The following is a 20,530-nucleotide window of genomic DNA, read 5'->3' as shown; positions in this document are numbered from 1 at the left end:
AACTACAGGAGCATTTAAATAACTAAGGAGAACAAACATTATTTTAGTTAAACTTGCTAAAAAAAATTGAAGAAAGATGTACAAAATAGTTGGTGTGTAGTTCTTGACCAAGTGTCTTTATTTAATGTTTTCCAACAATATCCAATAGGCAGAAAAATGATTGGAATTCATACGTCTAGAATCAGTTTGTTGCAGTCTTTTAGTAAGTATTACACAGATTTCACACCGTATGAATCAGACACAGATTTTATTTGTAAAAGGTTGCTAATTCGTTAAACCATGGTGAATGAAACATTGTTTCTAAATTTATTTTTGAAGTTAAATGTTATCCCTGAATCAAATTCAAAGCTTCTTTTCAAGTGTTTCCATGCGTAATATCTCCAACTTTAAAAATCACATTACATAATGTACATGAAAAGACTGAAGATGTTCACATTTATGTATGCGAGTGTGACTCTAGAAATACACAGGTATTGAACCACAAAGAAACAAAACCCAAAACTGAAGGTACAGACCAAAACAAAACTGAATCATTTACATTCAAAAAAAACAAAAGCTTCACTTTAAGAAAGCAGTCACTAAAAACCACAAAACCGTTAAAAGGAGAAAAATAAGACATTTATTTACATATCTCTTTATCTTATAGACAGAATAAAACCCTTATACCTCTCTCCTATTAAAATATACAAAATGTATAAAACAACTGTTAGACGTAAAAGTCAAAAGGTAAAAGTTCATTGATCTCTTCAGCAAGGATATGCATGTATGTTATTAAAACATTTGCCACCTGAGAAAACTAAAGTTCATAAAACTTCTCAAAGTTCATTCAAATTTGCGAGCAACTTATACTCCCGTCTTCTCCTTGATCCAGGCCCTGAACTTTGGCACGTTTGTGTAAATGCCTGGCTTGTTTCTGCGCGCACAACCGTCACCCCAGCTCACCACTCCCGCCAGGTACATACGACCATTAGTTAAATAGGACATAGGACCGCCAGAATCACCCTGAGTGAAGAAAAGGGAAAAAAATAAATACAGAGAAACGGTTAAAAATGGCAATTCAATTAGAGATGCCCAATATTGAAATTCGGACTGGTATCAAAAAGCAGATAATAACTTATTTTATGATGAATAACCATTAAATAATGCATAGTCTATATTATTCAACCCTGCTAAAACACACATGCTATGCATGTCTGAAGTACTTGATTAGCTGGATCAGGTGTGTTTAATTAGGGTTGGAGCTAATCTCTGCAGGACACCGACCCTCCAGCACCGAGGTTAGACACCCCTGGCTTAGGGAGAGTAAATTATGGGCTCATTTTTATTTTTAGATGAACCATTCCTTTAAGTGAGCATGGCAAAAGAGATCTAAATCTAAAAATGTCTGATACTGATACTATATGAATGAAACCCACCTGGCAAGCATCCACTCCTCCTGAGAGAACGCCAGCACACGTCATGCGAGATGTGATCTGGCCGCCCATTAGTTCATTACACACTGTGCCGTTGATGATGCGGACATTCGCTTTCTGCAGCACAGCAGCTCCAGCGCCTGAAACACACACGCACTTAATGAATGGCTTTGGTTTGAATATTTCTAGCTCTTTGTTAAGATTACTTACTAAGAATACAACTATTCTGTTCTTTGCACGTCTGATAAATAATATAAAATGTTTTGCTTTTATAATGTATTAGTAAATGTCAAAAGCAGCTGACTAATAACATTAAGATTAGTACATGCTTTAGAAGTAGTTTCCATCGTTAGGTTATGTTAATCAATGCAGTTACCTAATGACAACAACTGGAAATTTATTGTAAAGTGTAACTGATAATAATTCTTGAAATGTGTGAGGCTTTGCATTGAACGGTATAAAGCCCCATTGTGCAGCTCTTTTACTGACCCCCTTCTCTGGTGGCACCCCAGCCGCTGATGGTGACCGATTCACCAGTGGGGAAGACGTCAGTGGAAGTGGGCAAGCAAATGGTTTGAATGGTCCTACTGAAGGTCACCGGCAAGTCCAGCTCCATCAGAGCGATGTCATTGTCATAGGTGTAGGGGTTGTAGTATGGGTGGGGAATGATTTGTTTCAAGAATCTCTTTGTTGCCTGCAGTTTCTCTTTTTGTTTGTGGAGACCCAAGTATGCTTCCCATGTTCCTGGCTGAGCATATCTGTGAATTCATCAGATGTACAGACATGAGTGTTTCTCTGCCATCATAAATGTCATGAAAGTAAAAAAAAAAAAGTTTGTAACTGATTGATGCAAGTTTTAAGACGTTTGTCTTATTTTCAATTTTTCAATTCAATCACTATACGTATGTATATGTATATATGTACAGTATATGTATATACGTACATATACGCATATATATACACACATTATTATCTGAGCACCAATAACAGCTAACAACAGAGATGATTAATGGAGATCTTTGAAGATTGTAGTAATGATGCTGAAAAATGAACAATAATTTTACATTTTAATAACATTTTACTGTATTTACAATGAAACTTCTGTATTCTCGATCACTTCTTTTCAATATATATATATATATATATATATATATATATATATATATATATATATATATATATATATATATATATATATATATATATAAAAATCCACACACACACGTTCAATCTTTTGACCTGTAGAGTAAGTGTCCAAATGCTACAGAAATTTAAAAAAAAGAAATAAACAGAAGCTTTACTTGATTTTGGGATCGTCTTGCACGCAGTGGGCAGCAGTCACAAGCCAGCGGTCACTGATGATCGATGCACCGCAAACATGTGCCGTGTTTTTAATGTGCAGGCTGACCTGCCACGGGAACTCGCCCACATCTGCATCCTGCCCGCCCACAATTCGAGACGCAGAGAAAGCCTTCTTGCCACAGTCTAGGAAAGAAACAGAGACGGAAATGAACATTAAACAACACCGCGCGCGTGCTGAAGAACTGATGTGAAGAAGTAGTTGCCACAAACCGCAGTTGGATTCATCCGATTTGTCGCCACAGTCATCTTGTCCATCACACACAGGGTTCTGTTTGGTGATGCATTTGCCGTTACTGCACGCAAATGTTGAGGCTTTACAAATCTCTGTAAGACAGAAAGACAAGCGATGCCAAATTGAAGTGAAGGAAACTGATATAGAAATATATTGTCTGTGTATTTTCACAATAAACAACAAAACTATCGCTACAATAAATATCGGACGCCTGATCACCTCTTCCACAGCCTTCTTCATCTGAGCCGTCTTTACAATCATTTTTCCCGTCACACTTCAGCTTCTCTGAGACACACTGGTCGTTCTTGCATTTAAATTCTCCAGTCTTGCATCCTGCCAGAAAAAAAGGCAACTACGTTAAACCAGGTGAGGATGTGTGTTTTTGAGTGAGAGAGAAGACAGAAGCTGGTAGTCGTTTTATTGTCTGGCACATCGACAGCCAGCCTTTGGGTCCTCATGTAGTTTTTGAGGATCCGGGTTTTTCAGAGTAATGAATTTGTAATGTAATGAATTTGATAAATAAATGTATAAGTCATCTCCTCTAATTTATTAAATTGTCCTTCCTTCTGTCTTTTGATTGAGTGTTCATACATTTAGCAGCAAGAAATTTGTGTAATATCAAAAATGGCTTTTTATTCTGATATCTTAGTAACTTTTATATAGTTTTGTAATGCATTATATTATATATTTTGCCAATCCCACAGTAATAAAAGATCTTAACTGAGAACTGAAATGGTATTGTTAACTAATTTTACATGCTTTATATATCCTACACAGGCCCTCTGATTAAACTAAAGTGAATAAATTACAGATTGCTTGGTAGAAATACGTATAATGTTTAGAAAAAAAGCCTCTAAGCCTTATATTTTACCCTATATTCTAAGTGGAGGCAGTATTTCTCACATTTGGATGCATATAGAGGGTAAATTGAAAGAAAAGAGAGAAAGGAAAGCAGAAAAGGGTCCTACCACAATTAAACTCGTCTGTGTTATCTCCACAGTCATTTACTCCATCGCACCGCCAGAACATGGGCTTGCAGAACCCGTTTTTGCACTGGATCATGCTGACGTCACATTCTGAAATCCACATTAAACTCTGTATATCAGCGCTCAAATTCATATGGATTTCAAGACACTGTTCACTGCGCACTCACGGCAATTCTTCTCGTCTGTGCTGTCTCCACAATCGTTCCAGCCATCGCAGCGCAAGGATGGTTTCACACAGCGTTTGTTGTCACACTGGAACTGGTCCGGGCAGGCTGAGAGATTCAGACACTGAAGTTACTTTTCAACGTTCACGCTTGACATCACTGGAATTGATTAGTCTATTTTTTCCATACATCGTTACTACAATAGTCATTTTTGCTCGTGTTTATATATGAACCATTTTTTGTGTGTTTACTTACGGTCAGAGGGCTCAAAGGTCTCAAAAGTGCCGCTAAAACCTCGATCTACTTGAGATGAATCCGATTTGAACACAACCGACACCTGGTTACTGCTGACCGTAACCATGGTATTGGCAGGCTGCTGGCCACACAATGGGCTGCAAAGAAACAAACAAACAAACAAACAAGCAAAATTACTACTGAACCAAGCTCTGGCGGTTCAAAAATCTGTTCTCGATCAAAAAAGCTCTGGGTCGATCAAAAAAAAAAAAAAAAAAAAAAAAGGATTAGGTGTATAAACCTAATCCGCCACAAATACAAGATTGGACTGAAAAAAAATTCACATGGGAGAAAATTGCATTTCATGTGAAATGCAAATTACTGGACCAAGCAGTTGGAATGTATAACCCCTATTGAGCTAAATAAAGTTTTGCTATAGACTTTTTGCGATTGTTGTTACCTACAGACTTGAAAAGCTTTTTTTTGTGTGCTGAAACGGAAAACAATTGAAAGAGATACACTGACGCGTTAATAACCTGAGGAACTTGCGACGTGAGAAACCTGTTACTTTTCCAACATAAATGCTCTGCCTTATAATCATCTCACCAAATAAGATATGTACAAGTCGGAAAAGCTATAAAAGCGAAAATAGTTGATAGTATGTCCTTAAGCAAAATATTTAAAACCAGACGGATTGTCTCTATAAAAAGTAGCGTACACCACTTTTGAATAAAACTAAACAAGTATTAGTCAGATTCAGTGATTAATTAATTTATCTATCCAAAATATCAACTGGAAAAATAACCATATAGTTTTTAATTATTTAAAAATATATTAAAAAATGAATATATATATATATATATATATATATATATATATATATATATATATATATATATATATATATATATATATTAAAAAAATATCTCTGTATATAATCTCTGAATCATTAAATATTCCTACCGAATTTCTGTCTTGTTTTCCAGTAAAACAAAATGTCCTTTAAGCAAGATTCTCTTACTTGAGAAGAACACTGAACATTTTTATTTTGAACCTTTTCTTTCTAAAATAAATGTATTTCAGCAAAAATGTTTTGATGTGTTTTATAAGAAAAGAAAATAGAGAGAAACATCCAAAAGTGAAAAGTCCAAACTGTCATATGCTTTATCGTCATTTTTGGAGAAAAGACCAGAACTAACTGTTGTACAAGAGTTAATAATATCAAATGTCTAAATAAGAGTTTTAAACTGACCTTTTATCAGCAATCTGTACACGATCTCCAGGGCAATTTGGACTCCCTGTAGAAACCATGAACTTGGGAAATTTCAACTTGATGAATTTACCAGTAGGAACCTTTAAACAATAGAGATGGATATAACACTGTGATAAAAGCGCTTCAACATGACATTAACTGGTATAAAATGAGTATCTGGCTCTTACCTCAATGTCCCACTGACAAGTTTTCCTGGGTGGGTAATAACTGGGGAAGTTGGGTGAGTTAAAATTACCAAAGCCTCCACTCAATTTACCACCACATGCAAGGTCTATTAAGACATGAGAGAGAGAGAGGAATCAAAATTAAAACAAAAAGCAAAGCATGCTGTGCTAGTATGTTTTTGTTCAGCCAGCCACTATTCGTCTTTACCAGGGCTATCTCGGGGGATCTGAGTGACTCCGGCTCTGAAACCAGGGAAATTCCCATTGTCGTTGGTCACAAAGGTCACCAGCATAACATTCGAGGATGAGATGAAGGTTAAGGGATTACTGGGAGAATAAAAACCACACTTCCTGTTTAAAAGAGGAAGAAAGTTGCATTGAAATTCCTTACAGTTGCACATACAGCCACCAGATGGTGGTGCTACATCCACAAACACAACTCACTCGGCCATAAGGTGCTCGTCCATGGCGACCAAAGAGTCATACACTCTCACAAAGTCATTGGAACAGTTGTTTTCCAGGTAGAAGGTGTCAAAAGACAACTTCAGCACGTGGCCTGGATCTCCCCGGAGCTGCCACTGCACAAAGGAGTTTGGAGTATAAGGTTGATCGGGGAAACCCGGTGATTTAATGGTCTCTTCAGCAGAACTCCTGGTGTGTTGGGCGAATCTCAAATTTGCTGGACATGCAGAAAAAAAATAGGTTAAACCTACACATTTATTATTAGATGCATGAAAGTGGTATACAGTCCTGTTCCAAAACCTATTTCCTGATTTCCAGGACGTGACGAGAAAGTGCGGAATTCAGTTATAAAAGTGGAATTTACAATATCTTCGGCAAAATGAGAGAATTTCTGCATTTCATTTGATAGAGCTGCCATCAGATTGACAACCACCAAATAAAAATGTACCCCGAAGAAATTATGACAGAAATCTATCACTATTGTATGATAGAAATATATTTCCAAAGAAATAACAACATCTAGCAGCTTATACAATTTCTCAAAGATGTTTACAGTAATCTTGTCAGGCAGCACTTTTGTCAAAAAAGGATGTAACTGTAGAACTCTTCAAATTTCATTCGATAACATTTTAATAGATTGATTCCGTTGCGTGCATTTAATTTGTAATAAATAAAAACGCAGAATAGAGAAAACAACTTTTTTTTTTACTATTCATTGTAATATATTATTAAATAGTTTGTAAAAACTATTTTAATGGAATTTTTTAAAAATTAAAACACAGAATTTAGGAAATAAAACTGAATTTGGGAAAAGAATCAAGATGGGTGCTCTATAAACTGCTTTGATGTTTACTGCCTTGCTGCAGTTCATTATGGGATGCTTGATGGTGCCTTAAATTTGCAAAAGGTATCTTAGCATAACTAGGTTAACTAGCGCATCCATGATATCTCAAGCTCACTAGGTTTTGGAAAAGAGTGTATATGACAGACATAAGTAATGCACTACTCACTCCTGGCTTTTGAGAACAGACGTGTGTCCAGAGCTGTGAATAAAAGATTGACACAGTTATAATAAATCTGTCAGGCCGAAGACATCAATCTGTGTTTCATTATCATGGGAATTCACATATTCTATAAAATAACAAGCAATATAGAGATCTAATGTCTAGGTGAATCTCACAAAACCCGTAAACAACCAGGTCACATTTCACCCCACAATTGCTAAAGAAACCAATTCTTACATTTCTTCAAGGTAATTAAGCACACTTCTTCTAATCTCATTATTGTAATGCACAAGAAAATAATTATATGTTATTTAAAGTATATTTATACAACTGATTGCTGTTAGCATTTGTAGATTGTAAATTTGTTTCTTGAATCAAGGTTTAATAACCAGCAATATATAATAATATAAAGCAATATAAAGGAATATATAACCAGCAATGAAATGTAAATACTAAAACGAGTGACCTGGAAGGCCTCCAAATGTACCCCTTTAATGGATTTTAGTGTGTAATAAAGCTTTAAGTGAACGAAAACATCCTACAAAGTGTAAAATCTGAAAGTGCACTGTGTATACAAGTTATTGTCTCTCAAAAGAAAGAGCTGTCCCTGAAAAATGTAAACTAGTCGAATGGCAAGTCATTTCATAATGAGGTCAACATGAAACATCAGCATATCGCCTGTCCACTCGTTGGGTCTTTTCGGTTTGGTCTGAATAAAAATGAAAATTCGTTTTTTGCCACCACGTGCATTCGAAACGGTTTCCCCAGTAACGCTGTACACACTGGGCTCTCAAAAACGCCTTCGTCAGAGATTACAGGCATGATGAAATCGACAGCAGATTAGCATCATGCAAATAGAAAAAAATTTATCGAGTGAATTGTTCGGGAGACTTTGAGCAAGTAAGGTTTTTTTGAGCTTGCATGCATGCCAAACTGTTGTTGGGGACTCCAAAATCACCCAAAGTTTATTTGTGCAAATCCTTTTTATTTAGATTTTACAGAAAACCTAAGCACGTTTTAATGAGAACAATTAATCTATCTTTCCAACGGCATTACCTGATGTCGCAACGTGATCAAAGACCAGGGGACCTTGTTGAACTCTGCGAATTTTGGAGCTATAGGCTTCAGTTAAGCGGTTCACAGCCCGATCCACTGCCGCTTCCTGCCCCATTGGAACGGCAAACTCCGACTCATAGTACGCTATTACACTGCCCTCACTGCAGAAAGCCACAGAGACAGATCGAGATTAAAACCGCTGAAAATGTACTCGCCATCCTGCCATCCAAGATCAGTTTGCTTCTTCAGCCGAACAGTTTTGGAGAAATTTAGCATTACATCACCTGCTCACCAATGAATCCTCTAAAGTGAATAGGTGCCTTCAGAATGAGAGTCCAGATGATAAAAACACCACACAAGTAATACACATGGCTCCATTGAGGAAAAGAAGGTGAATGGATTTTTTTTTTGCATTTTGATGGATTATGGAGTTATGGACAAATTTATGAATTATGAACATACAGTTTATCACTTCACATAACACAGACTGCCTGTTATGGATTACTTGTTTTTTTATAAGCCGTTTGGGATCCCATTCTGACAGCACCTATTTACTGCCAAGCATCCACCAAATCCGTTTAGATGAAAGAGCAAATTCATCTACATCATGGATGGCCTAAAGGCGATTAGGTTTTCAGCAAATTGACATTTTTGTGTTAATCATTTTTAAAAAGTGAGTGCATGAACAAAAAACATTTAAAAAATGTGGGCAGTGACATGTAAAACATACCTGAATGCTTGAACTTTGGAGCCCATGTAATATTTAGACAGTTCTGGAGCTTCGGAGTACATTGATTTCAGCTAAACGTGAATAAAAAAAAAACAATTTCAAATACATTTTTCCCTGTCATTACTATGAAAAATCGAATTAACGCCAATTTGGTTCTGACCTGATCCTTGACTTTGTCCGCCAAATTTTTATACTCCGCACTCTCCGGGTTTTCATACGCGTCCACAAAAACTTCATTAGTTATTCTAAGCGAGCCGATGTAAATCTTCTGTAATTTTAAATCTTTTCGAACTGCAGACACCAGTGAGACATGAACCAACAAACACATGATCAGGACTATATTGACGGACACTGGTACCGGTGTTATGCCGTTTGTGGCTGCAGTATGGACTTACAGTGGAAATGCCAGACCAGAAGCCCAATGATCAAAGCCAAAACGGCTGCCAAGATCACCAGACCGACAATGATCCCAACTCTCCCAGGGCCTCTTTTCTTCTCCAGCTTTTTATTATCCGATGCTGGCAAGAACGTGACAGCTGTGTCCCAGTCCTTGTCCTGCACACAAAAGAGGCATAATACTTTTTACTCTTCTCTGTAAACTCCAGAGTCTCTGAATTTAACTACATAAAAGTTGGTTTGGGGAAATAAATAAAAAAAATGAAAATTGCAGCGCATATCCTCAACAGAACGAGATTCTGACTGAGAACAGAGAACGCACAGTAAACTGCAGAGCTTTTTTTTTTTGACAGAATAAGCACAGATTCATAGGCATTATATAAGAACAGCATTAGAACACTTCCCTAGATGATGCTCATACTGCTCTGAGCAACTTCAAAGTCTACACAGGCTTTGTTTTCAGAGAAGAGAGAGGCAGCGTCTCAATTTTTATAAAGCAGTGCCACAGACATCACAGACAGCATGTTTGTGCGAGTTGTGAAAAGTAGGACTGCTTTTACTTTTACTGTAGCTACTGATTATTGTAATATGTTCTTTAAACGTAAATGAATATTTTATTCCGCAAAGATGATTGATCAAGGCATCTAAATAAATGCTGTTCAGAAATATGGAGTAATAATGCTGCAAATTCCTCTTTGCATCACAGGAACACTAATTGCTTTAAAAAACGTATTTCAACAAATAACAGTTCTTTCAAATTGTAATGATAATATTTCACAATATACTGTATTTAAGTAAATAAAGCATGTAGTATTTGTACATTTGTTAAAATACATTTAAGTACATTTTAAAAGACAACTTTATATTTTATCCATGATGATAAACAGACTGAAACATGAAAAGTTATCCTATAAGTGAGGTTGCGGTTTTTAGTAGGGGACTACAGACAAACCATAAACAACAACAACACCAGAATAAGTATGTGAGAGATCGTAAGCGGGGTTGATTATATACCGAGACACAAACACACTTAGATACACGATCAGCCTGATAATGAAAGTATGAGGCATAATAGGACGTAGTACTCCATGCGGTTAGAGCTATTATAATGAAAGCAGTGGTGAAACATCACAGGATTCAGTGAGTATTAGCATTAACCTTCAATGGGCTTTTTAGAACCGCATTTCAGTAAATATTGTTTTCATTTATGTGTAAAAACAGTTTTAAATAAATAAAACCACAAAAGCTCAGTATAATGCTTCTGAAAGATGGCTCTTGGGCTCACTGAGTGTGCATTTATTTAATTAAAAATAAAATACTGTGAAATATCAATACAATTTAAAATAGGTTTTTTTTTTTTAAAAAATGTATTTTCATGTGACCAAACCTGAATTTTTCACCATCATTCCAGTCTTCAGTATTACAAGATCCTTCAGAAATGATTAAAATCAGCTGCTTCGGTGGTACAATGTTAAAATCAGTTGGGCTTCTAAGGAAATCGCGATACGCGTCCTTTAAGAATGGGTAAAAAATATTTATTTTTAAACAACATAAAAGTCTTAACTCTCAAATTAACGCATCTTTACGGAATAAAAGCATGAATTCCAAAAAGATCTCACCGACCCCAAACTATAACAGAAGTGTACTTTGCTCACTATGAAACACTGGCCTAAAATTGCGTCTTTCATAAATGTTGGCTGTGTCTGTTATCTTAGACTGCCGTCACATGACACCGTTCATGACCTATTTTCTACTTAATTTGTATCAAAAAATGTGCCAAGACAAAAAGCCATGGAATTCATGAAACAAATGGAAACTTTTATGAAACAAAGACTTCATATTTTACCATCCGGTGAAGCCAAATATAAACTGCCAGTCCCCAATGAGATTTTCAAGGACATCTAAACAGTTTTATTATCATTTTTCTCTTTGCCACTGCATATTTGAAACCACAAATTGAACGACTAATCGTTTCTTTTCTCCTTTTGGTCCAAACTTAAGAGATTCAAGTTAATGAGCAATGAACGTCCAGCCGTAAATGAGTGAACTCGACCTGGCTTAAGCAGTTGACATTCATCCTACGACGACGACGACGACGTGCATGACACATGAAAAGCAGCTGATCGCTGCTGAATAAGTGGGATATCCCCGAGTCATTTTCAGGTTTCATCTGTGGGGGTGTCGTCTCATAGTAAAGCCGACTGCCTTAAGCATGTCGTAACAAAGCTGTGGAATGCGTGCAACTTCATACACAGCACAAAAATATAAATAAATCATTCACGAAGGCACTGAAACGTCAGTTCCTTTCTACAAAATAGATTTTTATCCTTTATACCGCATTTAAGTCACTGCATTTACTTCCCAGCACATCCGAACTAGCGACAGACCGATATCTGAGATCTCGGTTAGAGATTTTAAAAATGCGTTATGCTTTCACATACTTTGAGTGAATATTTTGTAAATGTAGTGCACTGCTAGCATAATATACTTGGTATAATATAGGTCAACAGTCACGTAATAACCTGAAAAAAAATAGGATTTAAGGCAAATTTCGCTATATTTCGAAAATAATTATGAATGTGGCAAGTAGCGGTAAGTTACCGTTTAATTAAGATTTGAACAAAAACTGAATATTTTCTTTGCGCAATAAAAGAAAAAATGAATGTAGGCTACCATTTAAAGTCATACACTATGCACTTTAGTGTGCGTCTCATTTACTGTCTTTAAATATTGGTTTATTGGTATTTATTTCCATTTTTAGAGCGTACCCTAGATTGCGGTATCCATGTTGGCTCCTGAAAACCTCCCATAAAATCAAACAAACAGCTACCGACAATCACCAGAAACAATAACTGCTGCTGCAGACCTCTGAGGCACTTCACTCAACGTCTTGCGAACGTCCATCGACACCCTATCCTCGCAGACGACGACGAAGCGCAGCTAATCCGGTCAGCAACGCCACTTAAAACACGAACGCCTATTGATGATCAATAGAAATGAAATCCCCTACACATGCACCCCGGCAAGTGTCCGTTTCGCTACATTACAGGTAGATATTAGCACTCAAAGCGTACGTATCTGAACCTAACAGGTACCAAAGTGTATCTTTTAAAAAGGTACCGCCCAAGTGAGAGCTTTTACACCCGCGTTTCCGACTGCATAAAAAAACTTTAAGTTGTGCAATCAGGCCATGACATATTAAGGTCGACCTACGAGGCCCTTTAGATCGAAATAAATACCGAAAGCAGCCGAAGTCTCAACCGAATCCGAGGCCTGGAAACAGAACTTGTATGTTTTCCTGGCCCCTTGATGGTATCAGATAGGTGACCACACTCATATATATGTGTGTTTTCAAAGGTTCAGCCCCAGCAGATCTTGATATGATGCCTTGGTAAACAGGCTGACAGAGCAGGAAATGCCTTCATGCCATAAACACAGCAGTTTTTAAGCACACATGCTATATCTCAGTTATCATTACGGGTTTAAGGTCGCTTAAAAAGGTTAAGATGTATATATATTAAGATGTTAATGTGGTAGGCCGCGTGAATCTTACCGAAGAACCGGGGGTGTAACGCATTCCTCCATCCATCGGGTCCATTTCTGAGAAGCCGCCAGGTGAATGAATATCAACAGACGTTTCTTAGACTTCCACTTCTGCTGACAAAATAAGACGAGTAACTGAATACTGTAAGAAAAAAAAACCGCAGACTTGTTATTCTCGTGAGAAATCGCACGAGTGTGGCAAAAACAAGACGCCCACAACAAGTGCACAAATGCACAAAATATCAATTAAAGCGTCCCGATTAAAAACTTTCAAATGAACAGGGCAGACTAAACGTGTAAGTCTCAAAAACCAAACCGGAGGATTAAAAAGAACCGCATTTTATCTTCCGTGGAGACCGTTTCGGCTACCTGCGAGAGATATTTCCGGAGGTTCGCTTTACAATGGGAGTGACTAACTCGAGCGATACTGGCTCTACAGGTGAGCGCTTCCTACGAACAACACTTTAAACCCGACCTCTAAACTACAAAACAGCCCTAAACACGTCAAAGTGCGGCGAGCTCGCGCGTTAACGTTTTAAAACCGCTGTAAGGTGAACTCGAAGCACAGATATGACCGTGGAAATGAAGTATCGATGTGTGTTTCTGTTAAGGAGTGACTCACCTTACGCGGGTGTCTGCCGCACGTCGCAATCTAGCGTGCTGCCTACCTAGGGAGCGTGGTTGGCAGTCGCACCTCAGCTGCTTCGGGGGTCCGAAAAGGCTGTCTAGGTAGGGCGCGTAGTAGAATTTGAGACAGAGCCTCGAATGCAGTTTGCCTCGTCGGGATGCAAACTAGACATGCAGGTTTCTGTTGCATAAAAATGGCGTTTCTACGAAGTACAGCTCACTGAAAATTGTTTTTAAGATTTTAGCTACAATCACTATAGACTATAAACCAATACAAATTAAATACATGTTTAGTAGTAACGATAGCAATACAGTCCAGTCCAATGCAATAGACCCATAATAATAACATTTATTAATACCAGATATTAATACATCATGAAAAGGTGATTACAGAACTAGAGCTAAATAACGTCTAGATCTAAAAAAGGTAAGAACCGATAATAGGGCATAGTCGTGTCGTACTAATTTTTTACCAGGGATGGTTATGGATTAGTCTCAAAAAGGCAAGGTTTTAGTTATTGTCCGTGCTAGAGGACATCTGTCAAAGAACAACTCGTCAGTCTCGCGTTCAATAGGTCGGCAGATGCAAATAAAATCAATTGTTGCAGCCTAAACGCTGTGTGTTATGTAATCCGTCACAGCTTCTGCAAACATTCACAAAGTAATCGCTGTTTTCAACATTCACAAATTCACTGACACAAAAAAACACTGTCATTGTTCAGAATTATGTTTATGATGTTTAATGAACACACAGATACATGTTTAGATGAACGGAAGTGCTGGTACCTGATGGTAAGCAACATCAACTGGACTGTCTATGGTACACAGTAACCAGGGAACACTCAGATATGTAATATATAAGATTATACTAACACACACACACACACACACACACACACACACACACACATATATATATATATATATATATATATATATATATATATATATATATATATATATATATATATATATATTGTACAGTATACAGTGCAACTTGGGAAAACATAAACGAGTTGCACATACACAGATGGCAGATGACATTTAAAAACTTTGTCACGTTTATTGACTATTGGATTGTGTAAATGTGGTGCGATGGGAGAAGCAGACAGTCTATTGTGTAACAGCAGGCGGAAAAACATGTTGACTTTTCTGCCTCCTACTGATTTTACACAGACCACCTGTAGATCTGCATTCATGGACACGAGAGACAGCGTCCTGCTGTGTCGCATCACATCATCTACAACAATCTTGGATACAGAATGGTTTTACTTTTTGTGTGTTTTTAAATATCATTTAATCAATTGTAATTATTTTACCGTTGCACTTAATTTCAACGTGACGTTTTCGTGTGTCAAAGAGAGTTAAAGAGGAAACTGTGGCCTTTTCTGTATACCAAAGATGTCAGCTTCCCTTTATTGATTGCAAAGCTGCTGACGCTACAATAATAAAAAGAAGAGCGGTTGGTGTATAGTTTTGTAATTTGCATTTATGTTTGTTAGAAAAGAAGACATGTTTCTACAGAGTAATGTACTAGTTTAGGGTTCTTCAGCTTGTAACCATAGTTGTTCCATAAAGAACCGTGCTTTAAACGTGCTGTATAAGACCCTGTTGTTGTAAAGAACATTTTTAATAATAATACTTTTTTAATTAATATTAGATTTTTATCTATTATTTTAATTATTATACAGTGACACATGATAATTGACACCGAATATGAATAAATGCAGAAAAAGCTCAAAGTATAAACAGGAAATAGATGTAATGAAGCCAATTTCTTTTTGGAAATCATGAGGTTGTGCACACATTCATATACTGATGAAAACTGATGTTTCAATGCCTATATATATATATATATATATATATATATATATATATATATATATATATATATATATATATATATATATATATATATATATATAAACCATATTTATTGGCTAAAATCGAAAGTGGGAGGGTCTTGCCCGAGGACAATCTGAAACAATCTGAAGTCACGTGCATACTTTCAGTCATTTTACTGAAAAATGAACATACCCACACACCCCGTACACACAAAACAAATACGAACACGTTTAGATTTGTAAAAAATTATTTTATTAGGTGCTAACATGAGCACCAGTCGAATAGCATGAATAAATAATGGGCTTTTGTGATTTTATTTGCCACACATATTACACCTATTTTTAACATGTCGACCTTTGCTTCTTCCCTGGCTGACTTGATGGGGGGCGCCACTGACCAGCCGCCACTGCTTTCACAGCCTCTCGATGTGACATCACACAACGGTTTTGTTTAATAGTTCTACAAACAGTCTAATAAGCAAATAACAACATTATTTGGTCACTTAACGTAACATTTTAAGTTACACAAAAACAGTAGATTCACTGCTGAACGATTCAGTGTTTTGAACGAATCAGTTGAGCCAAAGTTTCATTAGCCTATGCATATGTATTATTTCCAAGATAATTTCTTGTTTGTTTATATTTTTGAAAAGAATGTCATAATATTATTTAATGCCGTTGTATGTAGATAATAACTCTCACATTACAGTGATTGAATGTATAGATCAAATATAAGAATTAGTAATTAAAGTATTAATAGGATTAGTGGAAGTGCCCTCTATAAAGTTAAAAATAATGCCCTTGGATAAAATATAAAAAAGCGCAGATTTATGTCAAGAGTTTATATAAAACTGATCATAATATTGCTTCAGATTAAATTATATTTGCATATAGAATTACATATGATTATTACAAAGTAATTTAACCTCTGCTTATAATGTGGAAAAAGCACTTGAAAAATATTTTTTAGATTTTGTTTTGTGTAAATTACAAAAATGACACGTTTCATATTTTTCGTTATAACAGGTCTAAATTTTACTTTAAAATCCGGATGAAATCCATATCGATTGTCCAACAATTTCGTAATAAACCCACAGGAGGTGCACACACCCAGTTTGCGTCCTTCGCTAGATGACAGCGCGATGACCTCATTTCCGGTCGGTCCCTTCATCAGTCAGCCGGTGGCGCGCTTGCTCGTGTTTTCAGAGCCCGCGCTCGTTACAGCGGCAGGTCGGAGACGCGCAAGCATTGCACACGCGCTGAGAGCGGGATCGACGCGCACGACAACAGCTCGCGGACCGTTTATTGAGCCCTTTTCTGTTCAAGAGCCTCTTATAAGAATCAACAGCGGGATAATTTCAGCACAGATCCCAGCAGAGAGTAACCGTGGAAGATGGGTTCAGTACCGGCCGTATCTGTGCTCATTCTGGCCATTGCTGTTCCGAGTCTAGCCGGGTACATTGAGGTACGTGCGCATTAATATTTCACCCTCGTTTTCATAATTATCTCACATTGTTTACTCTGAAATCCCTGTACTGAGACGTCTTTTTATTGTGATTATTATTAATTCTGGGTAAGTAGTAGTTTACCCCTACTGTTCAGCTTATAGTATCATTAGTCTGATAAGACGGTTTAAAGTGTCCGTGCCTCTTGTTGTTTATTTTGAATAACTGTATACTAGAAAATACAGTCTAATTTAATACGATATGGCAAATAAGTGTTATTTCGTAATTTGTTTAGACGTAGTAACACACCAAAAAATTAATTTAAACGAGCTGTGGAGGTTAAATGCCTTTATCTGCTCGCTGTGGTATTTATGTCCGTTGTTTATTTCTGTTGTTGTATTGGAAAACCCAACCCCAAACAATATTGATTTTTATCATAGTGTCAGTTTGAAGTACTCAGCAGCTAATATTTGAACGTACAAATGTTTTAAAACCTTTAGGTACCTATTTTTTTTAACCTGTAATGTTAGTTGGTTAATGTTAATTTGTGCCTTACTTCATAAACGCAATTGATCTTGCATTGGGGAATATCCACACTTTTTTTTTGGTTACAAACACAAAGAATGAACATGGACTATCGACTTCGAAACATTGGGTTTTAACTATATAACCGAAATGATTTAGATCATTTAGGGAATAAATCACTCCCCATGTTAAAGGACAAGTTGGTGTTTGCCGGAGAGCACTGCGTCAGGTTTGTTAAACGTGTCAGTTGCTTTCACAGTAGGCAAATTATGGAAATTCATCCAAAATAGGTAAGTTTATAGACTCAAAAGCTCGCACCTTTCTTGGATGATCACTTTCTGGATGCTTCAGACCTTACCTAATCACAGTTGCCCTTGTTTTTTGCGCTTTTCCATGTGTACCAATAGTCCTTTCCGATGGCATGCTCTTCCAATAAGTGCCTGCAGGCATGATATAACAAATTATGAAACCATTCTTTTCAGTGCCAGAAATAATGGCAGTGACGCACTAAAATAAATAATGAAATGTCTTTGTTGCTAATTGATGTGTTTAGTAAGAAAGGAGCTGCCTGTGGTTGACCGTCTTGAGGAGGTACGCTGACGTTTATGGATATGCATAGATCAGCGTTACTGTAGAAATTTTACCTTGTAGATCAATATTATGACCCTATTGTATTTCTGTTATCACTGCTTTTGTCTTCGTTATACATTTGACTCTTTGTGTGCTTTGTTTTGATCCGATGGCTCCTCAAGCATACAATTGCCACGTTAAAATGTTATTTTGAGAGAGGTGTGTGTGTGCAGCATTGTTTCTGGTCAGCAGGAGTTTGATGCTGAGCTAGTGAAGTCTCGTTGACCTCAGACCTGATTTATAACCCGGGCCGGGAAAGTTCTGCGCAGTCCCGAGCTCTCGCTACTAAACCGCAGGAGAACTGCGCGCATTGAAACCTTCAGTTTCTCCCTCCCAGTGCTGGAGATGGGAATTATCCCCTCGCTTTTGCCAGGTGTCGTTGTGTTTCGCAGGAGACAAAGGCAATGTGTTAAAATCACACTGGGCTGACCGTTTGATCATCAACGCTTTGCTGGTAACGCTCTGAAGCTTGGATTTGGCTTCTTTTTTGTTTCCTCAGCTGTGGATGTGTCCTTTTTGTTCCGTTTCAGACGCATGTTATGTAACCATTATGTCGAGGCTCAACAATAGTTTTGTCCTGTTCACATTTTTGCTTGCCTAAAAAATAATTTACATGAATTTTTTAATCTAAACGTTTATTTATTTGACCACATCAGTTTATCTACTAGAAAAAATAGCAACACTTAAACTTCACATGCAATTCAAAAGATTACGGTTGCTAATATCATGAATTTTCAAATTGCAAATATTTTGATTAATAATATTTCGCAATATCAATAGCTCTCTATTTTAATACATGATGAAATGTAATCCATTCCTAATATAACAAAGCTGAATTTTCATTTGTATGTAACTTTTGAGGGTTTGTATTTTTATTAGCTGTAAACGTAACGATTATAATTCAACTTGATGGCCAATAAGAGAACAGACGTCAATGTAAAAAAAACCCCAGAAACTACTTTACATGTAGATGCAAAAATGCGCTGTTCGCTCAGGTAATGGCGTCCTCCCTTTTATTGGTAAAGCACCATTCACACGTGATTTTTCAAAATACCGGTACATATTTCGGTTATTTACGGTAATTTTACAACCTCTTGTAAATTTCATGAATTAACCAGTATGTGTTAATTAATTTATTTAAAGATCCTCTTCACACTTTCTCTTAATGGTAAGACCGTATGTGAAAAGGTCTGTGTAAATGGCTCTTGAGAACTCAGTTTGGTGGTTCGGTCTCATTTTTTTGAGAACGATGATCATTATACTAGTAACAGAACTAGTCACATACAGGTTTTGTTGAGTTAGGGGTCATTGGTGCAACCTTGAATCGATGGCATAAATGCAGCACTAGGCTCAAGCCTCGGCCTTGAGCTATCTTTATTGTTAAGCCCTGAACGTTTTATCGTTTTATGTATTCGATCAAATCCGGTTTTGTTTTTTTGTTTTTTCCTCCTCCCATGGTAGATTGCTCAGTGCGTCAGTTTTTAATGACTGGCACTGCTTTTTTTTTTTTTTTTTTTTTTTTTTTTTTTCTTGTTGTTTTTGTTGTCAGATGTGTAATTTTTAAAAGAACCAATTCAAGGGGAAAAAGTGTTTACTTGAAATGAGTTAATATTTTGAACCGCTAATTTAGAAATTAGTTCCTCTCCAATTCAATTAAACTGCCTAACCCGAAGCCCAGCCTTGTTGATATAACATGTTACTAACTAACGCAACACCGGAATGCTGGAATTTGAGTGTTGCCAAATCGCATTTGTGCCGTGTACGAAGCTCGCTTTGTTTTTCACATTTTAGTGTTTTCTCTGATAGTACCACAAGCTTTGGCACACGCTAACCTAAATGAAATGTTAATTTTAAACGCTTAAAGCAATGCCCTGTGTGTTCCAGTAACCTGCTGCTGGCACAGACGAGACCGATTCGGATAATAACAAGAGCGATCGTTAAGCGCGTTAAAAACACTGAACTCGACATACCTGGGAGTTACGCAACTCCGGTATTGTCACGGTGTAGGTTTAACAGAAATCTAGCAAAGAGCTTGTAAAATTTGACCGGTTGAGTGGGAGTCTCTGTGCTCTTTTCCAAGCCACCGAGATGGTAAACAAAGTGCTGTCTCTTCTCCAGGTTGCTTGAGGGCCCACCTTGCTCTTGTTATGCAGTCGTGCAGCACTGCCTCCTGTGACGGGACTCTAGGCTCTTGTAATGATGCACTGCGAGGAGTACTTGAACAAAGGACTTAGTCAACATGAAATCTAATCTAATCGCATTCTTGGGCTTATTTTTGCATGATTTACTGGTAAACGTTACAACAAAAAACATTGTTTTGTAGCCTTTTATCATAAGAATGTGGTAATCCCTGACCTTACTGAGCTTTTTGGCGCGTGCATATTTCATGAAAGGAGGAAAATTGCATTTTACTTTATATTTGTGGACTGTATTTTGCTCAA

General features: G+C 37.0%; 2 protein-coding genes across 10 annotated transcripts in view; one reads left to right on the top strand and one right to left on the bottom strand.

Annotated features, from left to right (window-relative positions):
• Positions 1-95: 95 nt before the first annotated feature.
• st14a (ST14 transmembrane serine protease matriptase a) lies at positions 96-13,659 on the bottom strand. Of its 4 annotated transcripts, none has more exons than XM_043216591.1 (20): positions 13,641-13,659; positions 13,029-13,129; positions 9,475-9,634; positions 9,240-9,370; positions 9,080-9,150; positions 8,350-8,510; positions 7,300-7,332; positions 6,272-6,506; positions 6,036-6,178; positions 5,831-5,934; positions 5,643-5,743; positions 4,412-4,548; positions 4,160-4,264; positions 3,975-4,082; positions 3,226-3,339; positions 2,985-3,098; positions 2,714-2,897; positions 1,902-2,170; positions 1,416-1,552; positions 96-1,002 (listed from the first exon to the last, which is right to left on the bottom strand). In XM_043216591.1, exons 2-20 carry the CDS (start codon positions 13,071-13,073, stop codon positions 844-846), a joined length of 2,511 nt encoding a protein of 836 aa, XP_043072526.1. In that variant the 5' UTR covers positions 13,074-13,129; positions 13,641-13,659; the 3' UTR covers positions 96-843. The 4 variants fall into 4 exon arrangements, with proteins under 4 accessions (XP_043072526.1, XP_043072524.1, XP_043072522.1 ...); XM_043216589.1 differs by having other exon boundaries at positions 13,029-13,160; positions 13,641-13,658; XM_043216587.1 differs by lacking the exon at positions 13,641-13,659 and adding an exon at positions 13,388-13,630 and having other exon boundaries at positions 13,029-13,160.
• A 3,026-nt stretch (positions 13,660-16,685) lies between these two features.
• aplp2 (amyloid beta (A4) precursor-like protein 2) overlaps positions 16,686-20,530 on the top strand; it is a 62,064-nt gene continuing 58,219 nt past the window's right edge. For 3 of the 6 annotated variants that reach the window (XM_043264084.1, XM_043264082.1, XM_043264081.1), the window contains exon 1: positions 16,688-16,954. In XM_043264084.1, coding sequence (XP_043120019.1) covers positions 16,883-16,954 — 72 coding nt within the window. In that variant the 5' untranslated portion in view covers positions 16,688-16,882. Of the gene's footprint in view, positions 16,955-20,530 lie in introns of all 6 variants that reach the window. The other 3 variants (XM_043264085.1, XM_043264083.1, XM_043264086.1) reach the window with 2 other exon arrangements.

The sequence above is a fragment of the Puntigrus tetrazona genome, chromosome 18 (genome assembly GCF_018831695.1).
Source record: "Puntigrus tetrazona isolate hp1 chromosome 18, ASM1883169v1, whole genome shotgun sequence".
Taxonomy (NCBI): Eukaryota; Metazoa; Chordata; class Actinopteri; order Cypriniformes; family Cyprinidae; genus Puntigrus; species Puntigrus tetrazona.
The sequence above is the reverse complement of the archived record's forward strand: the minus strand, read 5'-3'. Positions and strand labels throughout refer to the sequence as shown.

Excerpts from the sequence above, each read along its gene's own strand:
- st14a (XM_043216591.1), bottom strand. The coding sequence starts at position 13,073 with ATGGACCCGATGGATGGAGGAATGCGTTACACCCCCGGTTCTTCG. Across the intron at positions 4,549-5,642 it reads GTACAGATTGCTGATAAAAG|CCCATTGTGTGGCCAGCAGC; the intron begins GTCAGTTTAAAA and ends GTTTCTTTGCAG. Across the intron at positions 4,265-4,411 it reads GACCTTTGAGCCCTCTGACC|CCTGCCCGGACCAGTTCCAG; the intron begins GTAAGTAAACAC and ends TGAATCTCTCAG.